This window comes from Vigna unguiculata, chromosome 6 (genome assembly GCF_037176805.1).
Source record: "Vigna unguiculata cultivar grain cowpea cultivar isolate G323 ecotype 2 chromosome 6, ASM3717680v1, whole genome shotgun sequence".
NCBI lineage: Eukaryota > Viridiplantae > Streptophyta > Magnoliopsida > Fabales > Fabaceae > Vigna > Vigna unguiculata.
Window position 1 is genome coordinate 10731280 of NC_140797.1, and position 23573 is coordinate 10754852.

Sequence of the window (23573 nt, forward strand, 5' to 3'; positions counted from 1 at the left end):
ATTCCCTTTAGAATCAAGGTAGTAACCCTCGCATATGCCTTGGTTCATAATCGAGGCATAAACATATCATTTTTTTACCTGGCCAGCATATGCCTTGGGTGTAAAACCGAAGCCAAAAGACCAAAATAACCACGGCATAATCTCTTCCATGAACTAGTGTACAAGATAAAAATTCACTAATTTCGTGTCAAAGAATTCAAACCAACCAACATTACCACATATGCAGTTCATACTATAGAAAGTCCCAATTTTCTAACACATACATATTAAAACATGAAAATTTATGGATTTTTCATCTCATACTCACACTGACTAAATTACACTCACACATTAAAGCTACAAATTACAGAAACCAACATTCATTCCAAATAAATAATTAAAAATACCCACACAAAATTCGTCACATAATAACTGAAGTTTTAGTTTTCCTCACCTTTGAAGATAGATTCGAACTCTAAGAACCACAAAGGCACCTTTGAACTCATGAAAGTTCAATCTTGACCTAAGACAACGAAAAATAATTTGAGCGTGCCCACAAAGTCACTGATTAGAAGAGAGATAAGATGGAACCAAAAAGACATATGTAAGCAAGCAAAACTTGCATGAACCATAAATGAAACAAAAAAGGTGAGAGAATTGACTTACCCCAAATAAGAAACTAATCAATAGAAATTGAAGGTCTTGCTGCGAGAAACAACCCTAGGGTCTCAGTTTTACAAACGAACAAAGATGCAATGAGGAATGGAGATTCAAACATGGAGACGGAGGAGATGAAGTTGAGAGAAAGAAAGAAAGTGGTTTCTAGTTCTTTTGAAAACAAAAAAATTGGAATTTAATGTTATTTAGAAAAAATAAATTTATAGTATTTTACAAAAAATGTCATCAATTATTTTATATCTATTATTTTCAAGTCACATCAATTTAGTGACATGAGTATTTGGTGTTAATGTAAGACTAAACTTTGTTCTCCCTTTTCTTTCTCCCACGTATAATGTAAGACATTTCCATCATTTAAAAAATAAATATTGAATCTAGACGTAAATGAATAATTTAGTGCTAGTTTACTTATTTTTTTTTAGCAATGTTCTTAACATTTCGCTTTGTACATCTTTATATGTTCTTCCAACATGTAATTATATAAATGGCAAATAGAAATAACGATGAGAATTATAATAATTATAAATCTCTTAATATACGTATTCGATTTTTATCACAACGGAATCTTCCTATTTTTCTTTTCTCTTTTTCTCCACCCTCCTTGGAGCTTTCCCACTATTTTTGGCTGAAAATTGAGAACTACTTGTGTTGCCTTTGCTTGCTGTGATAACAACATCTCATCCAATACACACCTATATTACAGCTAAAAAAAAATATTAATTTAACAAGATGGGCTTCTAAGTTTAGTATAGTGGATGTGATTGAACAGTGTTTTACTCATCATGATGAGGTTGAATGACATTTTTTATGTATGGATTATCCTCTACAATTAATGTTTAACATCTGATGATTAATCAAGGTTTTTTATTTAAGAAATATAAATAGACGCCCATTTAATTTTTATTTTCCCTCCGAAAAATTCTCTTTACCCTTGTCTCAATAAACCCTAACCATAACACGTAATAGACACGGCAAAGACTCCTTCAAAATGAACCCTCTAACCTTCCTACATTCTCTCTCACTGTCAAATGCCTTCCCCTAATTTCATCAACTTTTCTTTGAACTTTCTTTTTTGTTTTTTATTTTCCATTTTGACTCTTTAATTTTAATTTTAAATTTTTTATTATTATTTTGTTTTAGCCATTCCTCTCTCCTAATTAGCAATCTATCTTTCAACTCGAAAACCCAATAATTAATCACCACCCTTCCCATCATTCCTCCTTATATATCTCTCTCTCGCAAACGCACCTTCTCTCTCTCTCACTCTTGAAAACTTATCGGAACTGTTTTGGTTTTGCTCCCTCCGTTCCTCACCATGGGCAACTGTTGCTCGGGCAACGCTGCCGATGGCCCGGCCGACAGCGACGCCGCTGATGACAAGGGAGAAACCAACCATCAAAATAGCATGCGTTCAGACAGCAACAACAAAAATAATGGCGAGGATAACGCTGGCGCCACCGCTACCACCCCACCGGCATCGGCGCCGCCACCTACGGTCACGTCACCTCCTTCGAAATCCTCAAAACCGGGCGCCATGGGCCCTGTCCTGGAGCGGCCGATGGAGGACGTGAGAGCAACGTACACCATTGGGAAGGAGCTAGGGAGAGGGCAGTTTGGTGTGACGCATTTGTGCACGGACAAAGTAACTGGTGAACAATTTGCATGCAAAACCATTGCCAAGAGGAAGCTTGTGAGCAAGGAGGACATAGAGGACGTGAGAAGAGAGGTGCAAATCTTGCACCACCTCTCGGGCCAACCCAACATTGTGGAACTTAAAGGTGCCTATGAGGATAAACAATCGGTGCATTTGGTCATGGAGCTTTGTGCTGGTGGTGAACTTTTCGATCGTATCATTGCCAAGGGCCATTACACTGAACGTGCTGCAGCTTCTTTGCTCAGAACCATTGTCCAGATTGTTCACACCTTCCATTCCATGGGTGTCATTCACAGAGATCTTAAGCCTGAGAATTTCCTCTTGTTGAGCAAGGATGAAAATGCACCCCTCAAGGCCACGGATTTTGGTCTATCCGTTTTCTTCAAAGAAGGTTTATCTTTTCTTCTCTTTCTCCAACTTTTTCTGCATTTCAGAATCTTGATTCTTCGTACGTATTTATGTTTTAATATTCGCATCTTTTTTCTTTAACAGGAGAAATGTTCAAAGACATTGTCGGAAGTGCATATTACATTGCTCCTGAGGTTTTGAAGAGGAAATATGGGCCAGAAGTTGACATATGGAGTGTTGGTGTCATGCTATACATTCTTCTATGTGGTGTTCCTCCATTTTGGGCAGGTCTGTGTTCTCATTTTTCTTTTCAAACATACCACTTTATGCAAAACATTATCTTAAACAATGCACGTGTTTTTCTTCTGGTATAACGATCTATAATTACCAATTCAAATTACGAAAAACCACTGTCATAATACTTCTCAGGTCATTGCAGAACATACAAAATCTACTACTTTAAAGTTACAATTTCAAACTGTAATTAATTAAAATAATTGAATAATAATAATATTAAAATAGATTTAAGAATTAGAAAAACACATCATTAAGTGTTTAATTTAAGGACATTATATGATATACAGTATTGGGATTTTTTTTTTTTGTTAAATCGGAAGATTGTGATGGCAAAAAATCACGATTTCAAATACTAAATTGTTGATTTAGTCCTCATTTTTTTTTCTACATCTATGGTGTTTTGAACTGAAAAAGTGATTTGGTTTGCCAGAATCGGAACATGGTATATTCAATGCCATCCTAAGAGGCCACGTTGATTTTACAAGCGATCCATGGCCTTCAATTTCACCTTCAGCAAAGGATCTTGTAAGCAACATGTTGAATTCAGATCCCAAAGAAAGATTTACAGCAGCACAAGTTCTAGGTAAGCATATATTTTTCGCTGCTTGTTGCTTCACTTTCAATGCCTTTTCTCTAAAATCTCTTGCATTCATTTACAACTTCGTGATTCACTAACTAAATCAATGAAATTGTCGTGTAACAACAGATCATCCATGGATCAAGGAGGATGGAGAAGCACCTGATAAACCACTTGACAATGCTGTACTGAATAGGCTCAAACAGTTCAGAGCAATGAACCAATTCAAGAAAGTTGCTCTAAGGGTACTTCTTATTCTGCCCTAATTCTTATGAAGATAATTTCTTTTTTAAGTATAAGTAAAGTAGCTAATATCAAGCATTTACAGGATATTTATTCTTCTTTTCTACCTTTAGATATTATTGTTTAGAAATTCTATATCAACTAATAGAATAATGAATTTTACCAACTTGTTTTTATTAGTCAGCACATTTCTCTTGCTCCACATTGCATAGTGCAGGAAGAAAGCAAAAATAACGTTAAAGTTTACGAATGAATAGGTCATTGCTGGGTGTCTATCAGAAGAAGAAATCATGGGGTTGAAGGAAATGTTCAAGGGCATGGACACCGACAATAGTGGAACCATCACAATTGAAGAGCTCAAACAAGGGCTTGCAAAGCAAGGAACAAAGCTTTCAGAACAAGAAGTTAAGCAGTTGATGGAAGCTGTAAGTTATTCTTCTCTCCACTCCAATTTTTCACGCAACCAAAACATCATAGCACCAATTCTTATAGTACACCCAGATCACAATCATTTACACAGATAAAAATTCTCACTCTTCAACAAATTACAGGCTGATGCTGATGGCAATGGAACCATAGATTACGACGAGTTCATCACGGCAACGATGCAGATGAACAGAATGAACAGAGAAGAACATCTTTACACAGCTTTCCAATACTTCGATAAAGATAATAGCGGGTAAGAATTCAAGTTCAAATTCTTTATTAAGTTTTTTGGTGTTGTACTCCTTTGTTTCTACAAAATACACTGATGTTGAAATATATTAATATATTTTAAAGATACAAGAGAAGAACAGTAAAAAAAACTCACAGATAAATTGAAGATGTATATACATGCATACATATATTCATGTCAACCCTAAGTGAAGTACTTGGTTTGTTATAAGTAAAGGTTCTGATGTGATTTACATGCCACCAAATTAGGTTCATTACCACAGAAGAACTAGAACAAGCTCTCCGTGAGTTTAACATGCATGATGGAAGGGACATCAAGGAAATCCTTGTAGAAGTTGATGGAGATAATGTAAGTGCTACACGTAATTAACTTCATTATTATTATAAGTGGAAGAAAAAATAGGAAGTGGTCATGAGGAAATTATTAACACGTAATTAACTTCATCATTATAATTGTTAACATGGTTGATAATTATGAGGAAACTGTGATGTTACACAGGATGGGCTAATTAACTATGATGAGTTCGTGGCAATGATGAGAAAAGGAAATACAGATGCTGCAACAAGGAAGAGGCGTGATTCAAATTATACATAGTGGGGTGACTCTAAGGGTTGGTCTGTTTCAACCCTGTGGTTTGTTTTCCATGGTGGAGACGCTGATGGGTGAATGAAAGAATAATGATCTTGAAAGCATTGCATCATAGGTTTGTTGGTTGGGAGGGATAAAGTTGAGGAATGAATGGGATAAGGGTAGAAACAAAAACGCTGAAAGAAATGAGGGAAAGGGGAAGAACATAAACTAATCTTTGCGAAATGTTGACACAATAGGTGATTGGTTGATTAACCTCTTTTTTTTTTTACTTTTTCTTTTTCCTTACATGTCAAGGCTTGTAACATGTCCTGTACTGTATTGCGGCTCGCAAAATTAGGAACTAAAAAAAGGGTGTTTGTTTCTGGATTATCTCCTTTTCAATATTAGGCATGAATAGTTTGTGCTAGGTTTCATATAGTTTATTGAATTTTATATATATTGTTATAGGTAAAAACAAATCCAGGAAGGAAACACTATAAAACATGAAAATTGCGTATGGATTATATTAAGTATGAATTTCTTATAATTATAAAGAAGAGAATCAAAATAACGTACTTAGAGAAAGGAAAAATTTGAAGTAAATTCTCCTCCTATCTCTCTGTAACAAAATGGCTGTATATTGTATAGATCTTGTTAACTTGGTTAGAACCTACTTTAACCTTATAAATGTAAATGATGTATGACATGAGATATGTGATATTTTGGTACATACTGATTCGCAAGCCGTAATTAACTTCATATAACATCTTATTTTGTAACTTTATGAAATGGTCGAAATGTCTGAGCTGAAATATAATACGTACATATAAAGAGAGTTATGTTATGCATATATGCATGGTATCAAACATAAACATCTGAGATCAAACGAGGGCTAATAATGGCTGAGAGAGGCACTTCCTTTTGCAAAGTGAGTCCAAAGGCTTCATCCATGTTTAACTCTTGACCATTTGGTAACTTCCAGTCAAAAGAATGCAGCAAAGTGCCCAAAATGTACTGAATCACCACAATAGCCATTCTATAGCCTGCACAAATCCTTCTTCCAGCCCCAAAGGGAATCAACTCAAAATGAACTCCTGTAGGATCGAGTTTTGCACTCTTCCCTCTGAGAAACCTCTCTGGATTGAACTCTAATGGATTTGACCAGACATTGGGGTCTCTCCCAATGGCCCATATGTTAACATTGAGCCTTGTGTTCTTGGGGATGTAGTATCCATTAACATTGCATGCTTCAGTGGCCACTCTGGGAACACTGAGAGGTGTAGATGGGTGCATCCTATATGTCTCCTTGCAGATTGCTTCAAGGTATGGTAATTTGGGTAGGTCAGATTCAACAACGACTCTTTCCCTTCCTATTACTTCATCCATCTCTCTCTGTGCCCTAATCAAAATATTAGGGTTTTTCAACATTTCAGCTAGTGCCCATTCTATGATGCTTGTTGATGTGTCTGTGCCTGCAGTGAACAGATTCTTCACACCAAAACATACGTCTTATCATTACAACCAAAAAAAGAAACTCACAGCTATAATCACAAACAAAATCTTTATTTACATTTGTGCTTAGGTTAATTCAAATCAATATCTTGGCTATACAACATTTTCTATAAAAAATCTTTTTATACACATCTGCTTAAGAAAATTATTAGAAACAAGCACACACACCATAAACTTTGTACAGTGAATCATCTCATTCAAAAATTGATAAAATATAATTACGTATTATAAGTATTATATATAATAAATTATTTAATTTTCAGATGTTCTAAATAGTATATACAATTAGTTATTTTTGTTTTTTCTATTTAATTTGTTAATATATTTCGCTGGTATATAATTATTAATTTTCTTAAATAATACATCTTGATTCAATAATTCTTTTCTATATAATATCAGAAATTTGATTACATATATCTTTCAAGTTTATATATATATATATATATATATATATATATATATATATATATATATATATATATATATATATATATATGTATATATAATAGAAGATGCAAAAAAATTGCATATGTTAATAGGATTTTGAATACCAAACTAAAGAAGTTTTGGTATACTATTTATTTATTGTTTTTTTTTTTTCTAAAACGGAATGGTTTATAAAAGGAAGGTTGAGTAGATTAAAGTGTTGGGATTCTTAAATGTTACGTGAAAAACAATTTCAGGTGCAGTCTGGTTACGTGAATGTTGATTCCATAGGCATAGTTCAAATTAATAAGTTCTAGGCATAAGGTATTCCTTAGAAATAGTTATTAAAATCATAGTGATCAATGCAATATAGTTTGGTGTGTATTTACATGGAGATAAATCCATTTGCAAAGAATGTGTCAAAGGCTAGACAGCAACCAAATTCTTATAATCAGTGGTGGAGCTTTATTGTGGCAGGGAAGGGCATGCCCCTTCTTAATTTTTTATTTTTTTTATATTATATTATATATATATATATATATATATATATATATATTTATTAATTTTTTTCATTTTTTTCATTTTTTAAATTTTATGCAACATATATTAAAAATTGATAGAATATAAATTAGGTATCTTTCTATTTATTTTATAAGACGTAATATTTAATATTAATAAATAATAAAACATAAAATTAAATGTAATGAAAAATAAAAAAAATTATTAAAATATTTTTTATTTTCTTTCTCATTTTATTTTTAAGTTTTTCACAACTGGTTTCATACTCTCACATTTTTTTTTCTGTTTTGAAAAAAAAACTTAAATCCAAATTTATTATTTTTACTTTTATTTCTCATCTGTTCTTTTTCATTCATGAAGAAAAAACGCAATTCTCTTATATTACTTAATACTGAAATATTTGTTCAATAGTTAACATTATTTTTTATCACATGAGTCTTATATTCATTTCTTTTATAATTATGGGAGAAAAAGGATTACTATGTATTTTTTCATAACTATCTTTTAATTGAAACTTGATTGTCATTGATTTTTTTTTCTTTTAGTGACTCTTAAGTTTTTATTTTTTAATTAAATTATGATAAATTATTTTTTATTCTTAAACTTAAAAAAGAAATAGATATATTGATGAAGAATAGAAAAATATATTTATTTTTTAAAGTGATAAAAAGAAAGTTTTTCGTGACGATGAAAACAATTTAAATTTAATATCATATCTTTACGTATCCTGAATCATGATACAAATGATCATATTGTTCAATTAGAGAAACATGCTTTATACTAATTCTTTAGAACATGTTTATATTTACATTGAAAAACAAATAGTTAAAAAATTTAGTTTTGATTTAATTATTGATGAGTTAAAAAATCTGAAAGAACGAATGACAATCCTTTGTATATGTGTGATTTCTTGTGTAGGTACGGTTATACTAAATTATTTATTTACTTTTATTTTTATTTTTATTATATTACTGACAATAATTAAATATATAAATTTTGAATTTTGAGTATATTATTTTGGCTTCCCCAAAATTATTGATCAAGGTCCGCCATTGCTTATAATTAGGTGTAAAAGTAATTATAAAAGTGAAACTATTGAATTTTGGAAAAATATCGCTTTTCTTGGCTTTAATCTGGAATTTGATTATATATGGAAACAATTATTTTAAGGACAATGATATTTTGACTACTAAATTTTGACAACTTTCTCTTATAACATGATATGTCATTTTCTAAGTGATTTTAGAATATTAAGAATGAAAAAATGGAGAACCATTTATAAAATACTACCTAAAGTTGTAAGAGAAAGTTGTTAAAATTTAGTAGTCAAAAATCATTTTCCTTACTTTAACTTGCAATTATTTATTGTGAATTATGACCATCTATATATGTGACAACTATATGTTCGACTACTTTTTACAATTCCTTAACCTACCCTAAGTTTTTTATTATTATTTTATCGGAGATATAAAGTTTATCACAAGCAACAACAACTGACTCGTATTTTTAACCAAAACCTACGTTGATGGTTGCCAGCAAGACCAAAGCTTAATTATACTAAAATTTATAAAAGTGATAAGATAAAATTTCTATATTCCGAAAAATTATATATCATATACTGGACTTAACTGGAAATTTTGTAAAAGTTAATTATATTCGAAGTTAACTGGAAAAAATAGTTTTCAATTATTTTTCAATTTAATTTAAGGGCTTTTGTTATAATTTAATGTATACATATTAGTGATCATTCATTTTAGTAATAAACTTTGCATGGTTTAAAAACAGATTTAAACTTGTGTCAATAAACTTTGAAAAAGGAAAACTAAAGCATTAGAGAAGGAAAAAGAGAGATGTACCAATAATAGAGCCTTGATGTTGGAGAAACTCAATCTCTCTTGAGAAGGATCTTCTCCAGTGTTCATCACAATATCAAGAAAATCTGGTTTCCCTATACGTTCATGAGAAGACTTCACATGCTCCTCAATAATCTTGCTCAAAAACACATCAAACCTTTTATGCAACCTTTTCATCTTTCCCACCACACCTTGCAAGTCCATCCAACCAATGCAAGGTACAAAATCACCAATGTTCACACCAGAAATTGTCATGAATTCCACCACCATCTCCTTAAACTCCTTAGACTCCAACCCTTTGTTTGAAAATATTCTCTGGCTAAGAACAACTTGGCTCACCATATTAGTGATTGCACAACTTAACAAATCACTAACCACTATTAATTCCCCTTCTTTGGCACACTCATGCATGGCTTTTAGCATGTGTTTCACCTCACTTGCTCTCACATGTGCCCAATCATTGAGGGCCCTCCCACCAAGCATGTGTTGGTTGGCTAGCTTCCTAAGGAGCTTCCATTTGCTTCCATAGTTTGCAAAAACTAGGTCTTGTGCATTGTACCCCAAGTGGGTTGCCCCAGCAATAGTGGGCCTGTTTAGGAAATTATGGTCCAAGGCCTTCAGGAATGCTTGGGCTGCATCCGGGCTTGAGGCTACCACAGTGTCACAAGTGCCCATTTTGAGGAACATGATAGGCCCATATTTCTTGCCCATGTTTGTGAGTGTGACATGAGGCATGGTGCCCAAAAGTGGTAGAACCCCGAGAACTGGCCATCCTCTTGGGCCTGGTGGTAGACGAACAGAATTTCTGAGGATTGATCGAATGAAAAGGTGTGATATGAAGAAGATCAGAACCCCAACACCAAGTTCTCTGAGAAAGAATGCATAAAAAGCCATGTTGTGTACAATTGAAGATTACAAGGTGGTGCAATTGAGTTATTTATATATTGAAGACACATGTAACAAATATGGTGTATAGAGGAATTTATTATTTTTCTTTTTTTATGTATAGATAGCAAAATGTCTGGAAAATATTTCTGAAATAGAAAGATTTCTTAAAAACTAATTTAATTATAAAAAAATATATTAAATAAATATTATCAACATACTAGAAAAGTACGTGGTTTTACATAACAATTTGACAAGTTCGGAATGGTGGTTGATTCTCAATTTAATTTTAGGTGCAAGAGTGTGTTAGGTGCTTTGGTTAGTGCACGTGCCCTACTTAGTTGTAGTCAAAGAAAATAGGATTTATAAGCAAAACAATATTAGAGGTCCATTGTTTACTTGTCGTCTTCTTCTTAGATTCATACATGGTAGAAATTTGGTAAATCTTGCACGATAAAGGATTTTACAACAAAAGAAGCTTTCCTCATCTATGAAAGCTACATGCATATCCTCAATAATCAAAACATAAAAAACTGGACCTCTTCGATGTGACTTAGCTCAGTCAGCTATTGGAATTGGACAAGATTCTTCATTTTCCAGAAGTCAAACATAGGTGTAGAGAACTCTTCTGCATCCTCATAAATCCAAAGTCTACTCCTCGTACGAGTAACACCAACATATAGTTGCTTCAGTTCTGAGCACAAAACACTTTGATTTGAATCTTGATCAAAATATCCTCGAGAGTAGGTTTGTGTTCCTACATGATGTTCCTTCATATAGTCAAATATCACCCTCCATCTCCTTTGCAGAGGTGAAGATGTAAAGAAGTTATACAGCAACACATCCTGAGATAACCAGAAAGAAACCATTAGAAAAACAGAGTAAGAAAAAACAGGAGTAAAACCAATCAAGTTCTATGGTGACACCAACCTCAAATTCAAGACCCTTGCACTCCAAAACGGTTAAAACAAGAGCTTCTTTTCCAGCAACTCGAAGCACTTCTTCTCGTGCTAAATTATCTCTCACCAAAATTACACCCTTGCATCTACTTTGTCCAAAAGCTTTCAGAAGTGAATTTGCATCATTTCTTGATCGAATCACAAGTGGGATTTTCCCTACTCTCAAACCAGTCTCTTCTTTCAACATGTCTATAGAATGAGGAAAGAAATGATGAAGAAGTTCAATGATACTTTGTGACAACTGCAGAACCTCAGCATTGGTGCAAAAGTTCTTACTCAGTACAAAAATATCTGAAATTCGTCCTTTCCCCTTTCTTTTGTCATGATTCCAGCTCTCGGATTCTAAAAAAAACTTCTTGTAGAAAATGGATCTTACATCTTGGAATCGGAAATCAATGCCCCTCCCCACAGTCTGTGCTGTATCTCCACAGAAAACAAAACCTTCTTCTATATTCCTGCAAATATATCTAAATAAAGCAATCTGAGCCATTGTCAGATCTTGCACTTCATCTATGTACACAAAATTCATTTGATCACCCTTGTATCTCTGATCCCTCAGTCTACTGTGAAGATCAATCACTATATCACCCAAATCAAAATCACCATATTGCATCTTCTTCTTTTCATAGTTTTGAAATATATCATATATCATAACTCTTGTCTCTGTGCTCAGACCTGAAGTTCGGTTTTCAGATACATCACAGTATTCCTCCCTGCTTAACATACCATGCTCGATCGTTCTTGTACCACCTTTTATGTGTGACATTATTCCAGTAAACACTAGATAAGAATCCAGTTTTTTACGCAGCTGGACTTTGAAGTGCGGCCAATATAATGACTCAAACCTTTCATAATTCACTTCCTTCATCATTAGGGTTTCCGATGCATCCAACCTTGAACCAAGGTTCATATTATGAAATCTATCAAAATAAGAATTTCCCAATGTACCATCTAGCATCAGCAAAAATTTACGAAATGTTATCACAAGCGGATATAAATCATAGGAAAGACCATCAAAGGAATCTGGGATATTCTCAAATTGTTCTGCAGTACTTTCAGCTATAGGGCTTCCTTCACCTAAGGACCTGTGTGGTGCATCAAAAATCAAACTTTAGTATGTGAGGGCTGCTTAATTCAGTTCAATGAAAGTATGTGAGGGCCAATAAAATACCTTCTGGAACTCATCTTTCCTAGAAATAAAATCAAATAGATAACATGATTGACCCAACATTTAATATTATTACAATGTTTACCACACAAAAAAGCATTAGAAAAAACATATATGGTCTATGGTCAGGTAATAGCGTTTCCCTACAGATCATACAGCATATATCAAAACTCTTTTGTATATGAAACTCGTGATACTTATAATTTTCTACTTTAGTTGAAAGTTTAAAAAATCATAACGTTATATATAAGCTACAATCTGATAAAAGGGTCTATACCTAGAAGCCTTTATTACAATATACATACTCTCCAACATCATTTTATACCTTTATAAATAAAGTATAAAACAATATGTTGTCAAAGGATATAGTATTATGAAAAAATCTACATACCTTTTCGAAAGGGAAACATGATGTTGGACCTTCCGGCATAGTCCAGCACTCAACGTTACAAATAGCTGTCTAAGGACTGGTCTCTCAGTCTCAGATCCGTTGAACTGTTGAACTCCCTTACGGTGCAATATTTCGTTTTGAATAAGCTTAGTAATCAAAACAGTGGTTTTTCCTGTACCACTACGACCTAGTACAAATGTACTCTTTGAGAAGAGAATGATGTTTCGCTGCTCATCAGTTACCTCGTATGGAAGATCCACTTGTAAACTCTCTTGGCCATGAAGCCTATAACCTCTCGAGATTGAACAGTACTTCATCAACAACGTACACTCTTCATACTCAGCCCTTCTTTTGTCAGCTTCACTTGTATCATTGCCATTAGCGTTTCCATCATTTGCATTATTAAAATCATTCTCATATTTTTGGATATTGGCTGAAAGTGGCCAATTCAATGGAAACTCCATGTCCCTGTTCACAAGGAGAAAAGACCATTCTCCTTATCAGTTAATGCAATAAGAGCTTAAATGTTTCTAAAATAATGTAATTGAAAGCACTCACCGAAGGTTATTTGTTCCTTTCTTTTTGCACATCCTAATATATTCATTAGTGTATCTTTTGAACTCATTGTCAAGGCGTTTCGCCAGCTGTTGGATATCATCTAAAGGCAATATGTTCCATATCTTCAAAACCTGAATATACCTTGAACCTTTGACTATTTCTATTGAACAAATAACATAGTTATTTTCAACCTTAAACCTTTTCAAAATATGACTTGAATTTTCACAACACAAATCCACATTACTCCATTTCGGCCTCCATCCACCGGAAAGCCTTTCAAGAAGGTTGATAACCCTATTCTTGGTCACTTCAGATTTTAGCCGTTTGAATGACCTCAGGAATTTGTCACTAAAATAAACCTGCAGATACGTACATTGGCAGCAATGTCAACTTGGACCAAATATCAGGGATTTATTTCAACAATCTTTTAATGAGTTATCAAATATCAAACATCGATTACTTCAGGAAATGCTTTTGTGCAGTAAGATATAATTATGAAAATAAACATTGGATAAGTTGCTAACAACTCATTACCAGTGCAATCCAAGAAGAAAAATGTGAGAATTGTAGAAGTATCAGTGAACAATCAGAAGTTAATAAAAGAACGAGTATAAAAAATAAGTCGAGGATAATATACCTTCCATAATTTGCTTCTGAACAGGACACTATTTGTATCAAGCAAATCATCAAACTGATCTGCCTCTTTCTTGGAATCCAATATAGCTTTCGCCATTTCCTCGTCTTGGTTGGCGTTAAAGAAGCACTTACGGTTCTTGGCATCAAGCACTATAGCCTTCCAAACATTTTCATTGTTTGTAATCGCCCATTCATTCCCCAAAATCCACAAGCAGTGCCTGCAAGATATCAAACCAAATGCAGTTTTTCAGTTAATAAGATACCCTATAAGAAACAAGTAATTTAGACTGCAATAAATAGAAAAGTTAATAGCAGAAGATGTACCTAGCCCTTGTAAGAGCAACATTAGTCCTCTGCGGAGAGGAAATGAACTCAAGAGATGATCTACTGCTTGTTCTTACAGTTGATAACATAATTATATCTTTCTCCCCTCCTTGAAAACCATCAACCGACATCACAACAACATTAAATCCATCATGACTTTCATAAATCTTTCCAAGTTTCTCCTGAATTGCAGCAACTTGGCCAGCATAGGGAGTCACAATACCAATGCTGAATTCCTGCTTTGAGGTCAACCATGCTGCATCAAAGAAAAGGTAGCCCTTTATTCAAATTCAGACATCATGGATTGTAAACCACTGTCTTTCTGTTTTCTGTTTCTGTCTACTTGTATTCGTGAATATACAAGTGAAAATAATAAAGTTAATCTTTTCACACTAAGGTGAATCAAATTATTAACTTCAGGTAATACTGCCTGGAAAAGTAGAATTTCGTAGATAGGGAGACCTTTAATCAAGTATAACGATTGAATAAACCGTATAAATCCTTTTAATTAGACTTGAACTTCTTTCAATTAAATATATCAGATGTTCTTCTGAAAAGACGTGTTGTTGTATTGCCATCTAAGGAGTAGCACCAAATACAGGAGGAATAATAAAAAAGCAAGAAAAAACTTAGAAATTACTGCCGAAGATATTAATAGAAGAACAAACCTTTGTGCAGATTTTTCAGTATTTTCATGACAACTGCGACCTCTGCTAAATTTTTGTAGCTCCTTCCTTCATCATCAAATTGTTCTTTACCTCCAACTACATTTATAAAAGAATAAGGACCAAACATTGGCCCTGGGAGGTATTTCTTCCCAAAGTCATATCTTTCCACATTTGGTGCATCCTGAATTTGGTTGGAATAGAAATAAGAAATTGGGAAAGAACTTATTTGTGGGTGCATCCTATGCTGCACCTTAAGGAGAGACTTTGGGTAACCTAATGAACTCAATCTTTCAAATAAGCTCCTCCCAAAACCAGCTTCCTTAGAAACCTTGTACACAAAAATTAATTACAAAAGAAATTATTAGAAATAAATGAGCATTTGGGAGGAGGAACAATTCTGTGATAGAAAAAATAATACATGCTTGATAGTGATTACATACATTACTTCTAACCATTGATGGCAGTTGAAGCTCATCGCCAACAAGAATGGCTTGTTTTATGCCTGGAAGTAAAAGAGGTATTATTGATTCACTTTCTTTAAGCTGTGCAGCCTCATCTATCACCAAAATGTCAAATGGCTTCATGGTTAAAGAGTGCAACTTATGGGAACCAGAAGCTGTGGAAAATATCAACGACGATGTTTGGAAACAAAACTGTCTGATTGATTCATAATTATAAGATTTTATCAGTATGAACTCATCAATTGAATCTACCACAGTCTTTAAAGCATTGAGACATTCAATTCGCTTCATGTACAGCTTGTGTGCTGCACCATCAAATGACATAGAAGCCATGTCTGGTAAATTTTTGTAAGTGAATATCTTTTCCAATTCTTTAGGAATCAAATTACTTTGAAACAAGTAGTCCTGAAGTGATTCAAGTGCCTCACTTAAGCATACCAATTTCCGAAAGTTATGTTTCAACAAACTTCTCCCTACATGCGTACACAAGATATAAATGCAAGATTCTAGTAGCCTTTTTGCTGACTGGAACTTTTCTCTCAGAAAATCTAGAAATGATTTGTGGCTTCTATTATTCTTTAACATCTCAACAAACAAATGATAATCAGAAGCACAATATTCAAGAAGATCAATCATTGATTTAATGCAAGATCTAAATCCAGTAGTAGAAGGGAACAAGCATTTTGTTAGCTCTTGTACACGATGATCCAAATATACATCCGCAACATCTTTCCCAATTTTCAGCCTCTCATTGTTTCCAATCAATAGCACTTCACCCATGGAACAGAACAAATCATCAGATTCCTTACTATGTGCCTCTTTCATTATATTTACTACACGTGTAGCAACTTCTTTGATGGCTACATTGGTAGAAGCACAAACAAGTACCCTATACTTCATTTTCATCAGAGCAAAAAGCAGTGTGGCCAAAGTGCTTGTTTTTCCTGTGCCTGGGGGACCCCATATAAGTTTCACGGCTGTTTTGTGATTGCAACCGAGGCCAGAAAGACATGAAGAAATTGCCTCCTGTTGTGATATATTAAGCTCTGATAATAACAGTTGATATGGAGTGTCATCACTTAGAGCATTGGCCAGAGAGCTACAATTACTACATTCCTCATCCTGTTTTCCATCATACATTCGTCAGTTGTAGCCCTAATTTCAAAATCAACAATCTTAATGTAACACATAAGATAAATGCCATAATTACAATATTAGAATTGGAGAATAAATTCATCTGGTTGTTAATAACAGCAACAAAGAATAGTTTGTTCTGTTCTGTAACAACAAAATAGCAGACAATATGCATTTACCAAATCATTGATGAATATATGTTAGCACCATCCTACACTTTAACACTGAATAATTTTTAAGATGCTGTATTTAGAATATAATAACAGTACATAAAATTCAGATCTATACATTTTTCAACGATTAAGATTATACTGCCTTTCATGATAAATAAAAATGCTATTCTTAATAAATGAATTCTAACATAAACATATTTTTAAGAATAAATCATATTGAAACCAAAAAACTAAAATTCTTACCTCCTTGGTGCATAAGATCTGCTTCAGTATCTTTAAATTTCCAGGCATGTGAAGGGCAGCCCAAATTCTTTTATTAGGGATTACATTTGTCAGAAAAATGAGAAATAGAGGTTTGTTCCTCCAATTTGTAGGGTAAAACTCTTTGGATGCCTTAACTTTTAACATGAAATCTTCCTCATCCCCGTCTTCAGTTGTCTTTACAACTGACACAAAACTCCACATCCTTCCGATCCTTTGGAGGTCTTTTATAGCTTCTGGTTTGTAATCACACAACATTAAAACATCACCAGGCAATGTTTTGTATAGTTCTCCAGAATGAGTAAACCTATTTTTCCAGCTATTAATTGTCAACTTATACAATTTATTTTGAGCTGGTTTTGCTTCCTTTAGACCAATAACCTCTGCATAAGGAGCTTGGTGTATTATGTCCATACTTGAGCATAGTTGTGCTCGAGTTTCTTCCAACAAAGGGTATGTATAAGATCCAAGGTAATGATCAATGGACCGAAACGTTTGTTCAATCTTCTCTACCTGAAAACCAAAGGACAATTAAAATGAAGCCATGCATAACTTGAAGAGAAAAATGTGCGATATATATACAGCCATGCATAGACATTTATTTGATCAAGTGAAAAAGTCACACCAACTAAAAAGAACATGTCAAAACAAGCATTAAAATACTTGACATAAGGTAACGCTACACCAAGAAAAAAAAGTTCAATGATTCTGCACATGAGATAGAATAGAATGCAGGAAGAGTGACACCACTAACCTTGTTCCTGTAAAGATCTTCATCTAAGACGTTTTCAATGGACCAAGAAAAAATCAAATTCGTGAAACCATAATCATCATTGTCCTTCTTCTTACGTGAAGGATCACCTTGCACCATCCCTTGTGAGTTCAGTTTCCTTGACAAAAAATAATCACCTGAAGCTTGCATAATGAAAATTGATACTCTTTGAAATTTTAACTGCTCGGATAAATGCTAAAGAAAAATGTCTGTGAGATAGCTTTTTAGCGTATATATGTGGAACAACAAAAGGTCTTTTCGTTTTCTCTACACTCTTCTTGGCTATAATCTTCTGAAACACGATGTCTCTTCATATAACATCTTGACTCTTAATCTTCCTCATAAACTTTTTGTTCAGTAAAAGGAACTTTAGGGAACAACTGTTAAGCTTCTTTAACTTTCAAATGACTTGAAAAAGAAGTATCAGTCCTTTATACTGGAGGCTATTATTAAGACTCTGTCACTATATGTTTAATGACCGGACTTTAAAGAGAAAAGTCACTTCAAAACTCTTAATAAGCTAAGTAAACTTTAAACAGAAAAACCACTTTAAAGAACACTTTTATTTTTGAAGTACCTTTTCTTTCAATGTAGATTTAGAATGTTAAAATCGGTGATTCTGGTTTAGTTTTACTCAATCATGTTCATAGGTCAAAAATTAGTCCACCAGTTTTTGTGTGTGTGTATATATATAAACTATATTTAATTAAAGAAATATTTTTTTAAATTGTTTAACTAGTGTATTCATATTTTTATTGCATTCATATATATATATATATATATATATATAATTTTATAATTTTGTAATTAATTTAAAAATTATATATATATGTAAAATTAATATTAAAAACATTATATTGCAGTTACTTTAAACAAATTTATTTAATGATTTTAAATAAAGAAATGTTGCTTAGTTATTTATTTTATTAAAGGATGAAATCTACTAAAATATACTAATTAACAAATTTACTCTATTGTTCACATTCCTATTATTGACATGTAAATCTCTAGTTTTGTTGTCTTTTCATAACTCTTCCTAAAATGTAGCCTTTTTTATCATTTACAAATGGGCATTTACTAAAGTAGGCATGGTTATATGTGTGACAAGTGTCTAAAATAATGGTTACTTATGTGATTTAGACATGAGTGCAATTTTTTCTCTGCAAACATTGTTTTCTTGAAAGACATTTGCTGCATGTTGAAGACTTGATGGAGCAGGAATATCTTGCCTTTACATCTCCACCAGCATTAACTTTATGGAATCAACATCAATCCAATCTTTTTGGTTTTCACAATAATCGGCAAATCCGAGAAGGTATGTCAGAATACACACCCTTTCTCGATACTCACTCCTTTTTTCCAATTAATTTGTTTTCAATTATCGGTCTGTATTACGTGATTAACGGGTAGACTGTGCATGATACCCAAACATGCCTATATAAATAAGCACGCTCGCTTTCTCTCTGCCTTGAAATACATTTCATATAATAACAATTTACGTTATGTTTCCGTTTTCTTTCTCTCTTTTCGTCTTATATTACGTGGTTTTTTACCGAGTAATAGAACTGACAATCTTATTCATCCTAAGGGAGAATCTTATCAAAGTTAGAATGTAACATCTTATTTAATAACCTTTTACTATTAAATAAAATATCATATAATGATAATTCAAAGCAAATAGTAAGAGAAGAGATTTATCAATGAGTATAATACCAATACAGTCATCTAAAATTTAACTATACTCGAACTAGTTATATTACAACTAATACTAGTAGAAAGCAGTGGCAGATCTTAATCACAAGTTTTGGAGGGGCCAAATAGTATAATTCTTTCATCATTAAATTATTGGATCATTAGTATAATGTTTTAAAAATTGGTTCCTCTAACTGAATAATTTGATCTTTAGTTTAATGTTGTGAAAAATATAATATATCTTGTTTTCATCTTCACGAATAATTTCACTTTTATCATTTTTGAATAATGAATATATTCTTTTATTCTTCATCAATATACCTATTTTTAAAATAATATTAAAAATAATTTATCATACCTTACTAAAAAATTTGAGAAGTGTAAATATTAAACAAAAAATATAGTATAGTTAAGTAACAATTAAAATTCAGTTATGAAAAAATACATAATACATTGTTTTTTCTTTTATATTCATAAAAAATGAATATACCAAAGGCTCATGAGATAAAAAAAAAACAATATTAGCTATTAAATTAATATTTCATTATCAAGTAAAATAAAAGAAAATTACTTTTCTTTTCTTCGAAAAAGAAATAAGACAAATGAGAAATGAGAGAAAAAATAATTACTTTTTTCTTAAAAAATAAAATATGAGAGTGAGAGATAAATACAATTTTGGTAAAACTAACAAGACAACAAGAAATGACATAAAACTTATCTTAAAAAATATTTGGTTTAATTATTATTTTTTTATTATTTTTTAGGTCAAATATTTTAAGTTGGTCCTCCAATTTTGTTTAGTTTCAATTTGGTTCTGAATTTTGAAAAAATGGTGAAATTTGGTTATTTTCATTAAATTTCTTGAAACAAATCAATGTTTTTTCATTAAACTTAAAGTTGCAAATAAAGATAGTTTGTTTTGTTGGTGTAATTAACATACTCTCAGTATCAATCTTGATGAAATCCTTGTTCCGCTTTAACAAATTTAATGAGAATAACCAAATTGCATCAATTTTTCAAAAGTCATAACCAAATTGAGACTAGAAAAAACTTGAGAACCAACTTGATATTTTTAGATGAAAATAGTGACGAAAAGATTAATTAAACCTAAATATTTTTATTCTTTATATATTAAATTTTATGTTTTATTATCTATTAACATTAATTGGTTGTATTTTATAAAAGAAATAAAATTTTTTAATCCATTTATAAAACATACTACTTATAATTTAAAAAATTTTTAAAAATTTTAAAATATATATATTTAAAAAAAAATTCAAAAATCTCTGGGGGGCCATGGCCCCTCCCAGCTCCTTCTATGCTCCGCCATTGGTAAAAAGGGTTTAACAAAACGCCAAAGTTCAACCGAACATAAGGTACCAACTACTACTAGATAACTGCGACCACATATCAACTCCTATCACGGAGAGGAGTATCTTCGCCTGCACTGGTGTCTGCTCAAACCAAAAAGGCAACCATGGCAAAAGAGAAAGGAAAACACAGAGGAAACAAACATAAGCAAGAAAGGGTAAGCTAACTTAATTGAGAGAAATCATGCAGTTTAATAATAAGCATAAATCAGAACTCATCACATCCATCATAACTAATTAGGCTCTCATGATACAGTATAATACCCACAACTCTAGACTCAATATCCGGATTATGTAAGGAACATTGGAGCTCTGGGTGGCTTGCACCTGTAACGGTTCCCAAACTCTGCAGAGTATGGACACATAGGGCTATCACCCGACCGCTCACAGGGTAAGTCCCCTTCGCGTCTAAGACTTGATCAAGTCTAGAGACTAGGACCTCCTGCTACTCCTCACGACATAATCCATTATGCTCTATCTGAGCATGAATGATTATTGGAGTTTCAGGATACCAACCAATTTAGGAGTCCTCATGTTCTTACATATAATAACTTACCCTCTAGAATTTCCCTTGAATTCTAGTGCTATCATACCTTCCGATAATCTGTTTTCATTCAATTCTACTATAGATTTTACTAATCATAGGAATTCAAGCATAGTACAACAGACATCACAATATTTTATTCATGATAACTTTCAATAATTTAAAACAGAGGAAAAACCAAAATTCTGCAGAAGAACTCGCTCAAGCTAGAGGATCTCGCCTGGGCGAGAGGGTCATCCTCGCTTAAGCGGGTCACTCTCGCCTGAGTGGGACTCAAACAGTGGGCAACTCTAAAACTGGGCGAGTTCTCGCTCAGGCTAAACTATTTCGCCTAAACGAGAGCGTCTCTCTCGCTCAGGCGAACCCAACTCGCCTAGGCGAGACCTCGCGCAGTTCTTGGGGGTGAATTCCTGGCGTTTTCGCTCAGGCGAGAGCTACTCGCCTAGGCAAAAATACCAGGTTCCCAATCTGTTTCAACATGCAACAGCACCAGATTCTTGCACAATCCACTCATACATTCAATCATACCGATCAAACATTCATTCAGTACTAAATCATGAACTTTCAACCCATTAGAAAGACTTCTATGCGAAAATTAGAGAAAATTGGCTAGCTTCCCTTACCTTATGAAATCCCCAAGAAGCAAAACATTTTCAACAAAGGAACCGCTCAATCACACAACCTAGGAAGTTGGAAAGTATAAATTTAGAGTGAGAATAGGACTTCAGTTAGAACTTTAAAGAAGGAGATGCTCCATTGTTCGAATTTGCGGAGAAAAGAGAAGGATTTGAAGTGAACTTACAAGAATGGGAGGGGAGAACAGCTTGAGTGAGAAATTCAATGGAGAGAAGAAAAAGGGAAATAAAAGGGGTCTCACAGTTAAAAGTTACCAAACTCTTTTCAAATCAATAAACTAATTTTCTTTCCCATTTCATTTCAAATAATTATTTATTTTAAATGCTATACTCAACTCATGATTTCTTTTTATTTCTTTAAGACTATAAACAAAATAGGTTATTTTAAAATTATTGTTCACCTAACAAAAGCAAATAAAAATATATTTTTATCCACACAATTTTTATAATAAGATCGTTTGAGATAAGTCAATGTACAATACATATCAAAGAATATTTTGAGAAACTAATTTGATATGTCCTCAAAACGTATTCTATAATAATGACATCCTATCTGTAAAGTCATTAACAATGACAAATAAGATTAAGTTAAGGCAATAACTAAAGCATTTTAGCAAGATACTAGGCAAAGTGGATCAAGGAAATTAACCACGTGCATCAGGTCTATCTAGTCCATAAACATGGTATAAATATCACAATACACAAAGTAAATTAATCACGTTCCTTATTACTGCATTTTTACTACCATATGACACATTGTGGCTGACTTAAGTGTCAAAGTGTCTTTCGCAAGCACACCCCATTCGGGCCTCGGAAAGACAAAAACTTTAGACAGGCTTAAACGTGTGAAGTTAGAGTTTGCAGCACGCTTGGAGAAAAGTTAAAGGAGATCTTACAAGGTATATTCAATCTTGCAAGAACATTTTGACACCCACCATGGGGCCAATATATATATGAAGAAAGGATTGTATGGTGTCTATAAGGAGCACGATGACTAGAGCTAAGGAGACTGGCAACCTTCTCAAAAAATGATAATGATGTTGGAAATGTAGTAAGAGTTTGCTTAGTAAAATAGCCAAGAAGATGGATGGTTTGAGGTACGAAAATGCCAAGTTGAAAAGGAAGGTAGAAGGTGGTGAGAAGGGAAAATAGAAGGAAAACACGGAAAAACATTGCTTCTATTCAGAAGACTACACTAGAGATCAAGGAGGGAAATGGAAACAACAACACCAAGAATAGAGGTACGGTAAATACCTCTTTCATAGTAGGTAGAGGTTGGCAACATCCATTTATGGACGACATTATGGAGGTTCCTCTCTAGTAACAAGAAGTCGCTTACGTTGGATCACTACAATGCAAGCATTGACCTTGATAAGCACATAGATGTTTATTGTAGTTAAAGTCTATGTCGATGATATTATATTTGGTTCAACTAACAATGATCTTTGTCAAGAGTTTGCTAAGATTATGCAGGGTGAGTTCGAGATGTCCATGATGAGTGAACTAACATTCTTCTTAGGATTACAAATAAATCAAAGCACCAAAGGCATCTTCATCTCACAAACCAAATATTGCACGAAATTGGTAAAGAAATTTGAATTAGAAAATGC

At 33.0% G+C, this 23573-nt stretch overlaps 3 protein-coding genes across 4 annotated transcripts; 1 reads left to right on the plus strand and 2 right to left on the minus strand.

Moving 5' to 3' along the window:
• Nucleotides 1-1847: 1847 nt before the first annotated feature.
• Nucleotides 1848-5412, plus strand: LOC114187639 (calcium-dependent protein kinase 2-like). 2 transcript variants are annotated; one of them, XM_028075934.2, is made up of 8 exons: nucleotides 1849-2702; nucleotides 2804-2947; nucleotides 3387-3539; nucleotides 3663-3778; nucleotides 4034-4201; nucleotides 4328-4455; nucleotides 4701-4800; nucleotides 4951-5412. In XM_028075934.2, the coding sequence occupies exons 1-8, from the start codon at nucleotides 1973-1975 to the stop codon at nucleotides 5044-5046; spliced, it is 1635 nt and encodes a 544-aa protein (XP_027931735.1). In that variant the 5' UTR covers nucleotides 1849-1972; the 3' UTR covers nucleotides 5047-5412. The 2 variants fall into 2 exon arrangements, with proteins under 2 accessions (XP_085530601.1, XP_027931735.1); XM_085674475.1 differs by lacking the exons at nucleotides 4701-4800; nucleotides 4951-5412 and having other exon boundaries at nucleotides 1848-2702; nucleotides 4328-4459.
• Nucleotides 5413-5703: 291 nt separating this feature from the next.
• LOC114187675 (flavonoid 3',5'-hydroxylase 1-like) lies at nucleotides 5704-10226 on the minus strand. Its single transcript, XM_028075983.2, has 2 exons — nucleotides 9336-10226; nucleotides 5704-6510 (listed from the first exon to the last, which is right to left on the minus strand). Exons 1-2 carry the CDS (start codon nucleotides 10224-10226, stop codon nucleotides 5884-5886), a joined length of 1518 nt encoding a protein of 505 aa, XP_027931784.2. The 3' UTR covers nucleotides 5704-5883.
• Nucleotides 10227-10609: 383 nt separating this feature from the next.
• LOC114189163 (uncharacterized) lies at nucleotides 10610-17873 on the minus strand. The gene is made up of 10 exons (XM_085674476.1): nucleotides 17705-17873; nucleotides 16933-17463; nucleotides 15362-16504; nucleotides 14922-15249; nucleotides 14254-14509; nucleotides 13931-14147; nucleotides 13294-13652; nucleotides 12736-13203; nucleotides 11148-12261; nucleotides 10610-11062 (listed from the first exon to the last, which is right to left on the minus strand). Exons 1-10 carry the CDS (start codon nucleotides 17870-17872, stop codon nucleotides 10784-10786), a joined length of 4863 nt encoding a protein of 1620 aa, XP_085530602.1. The 5' UTR covers nucleotide 17873; the 3' UTR covers nucleotides 10610-10783.
• Nucleotides 17874-23573: the final 5700 nt, after the last annotated feature.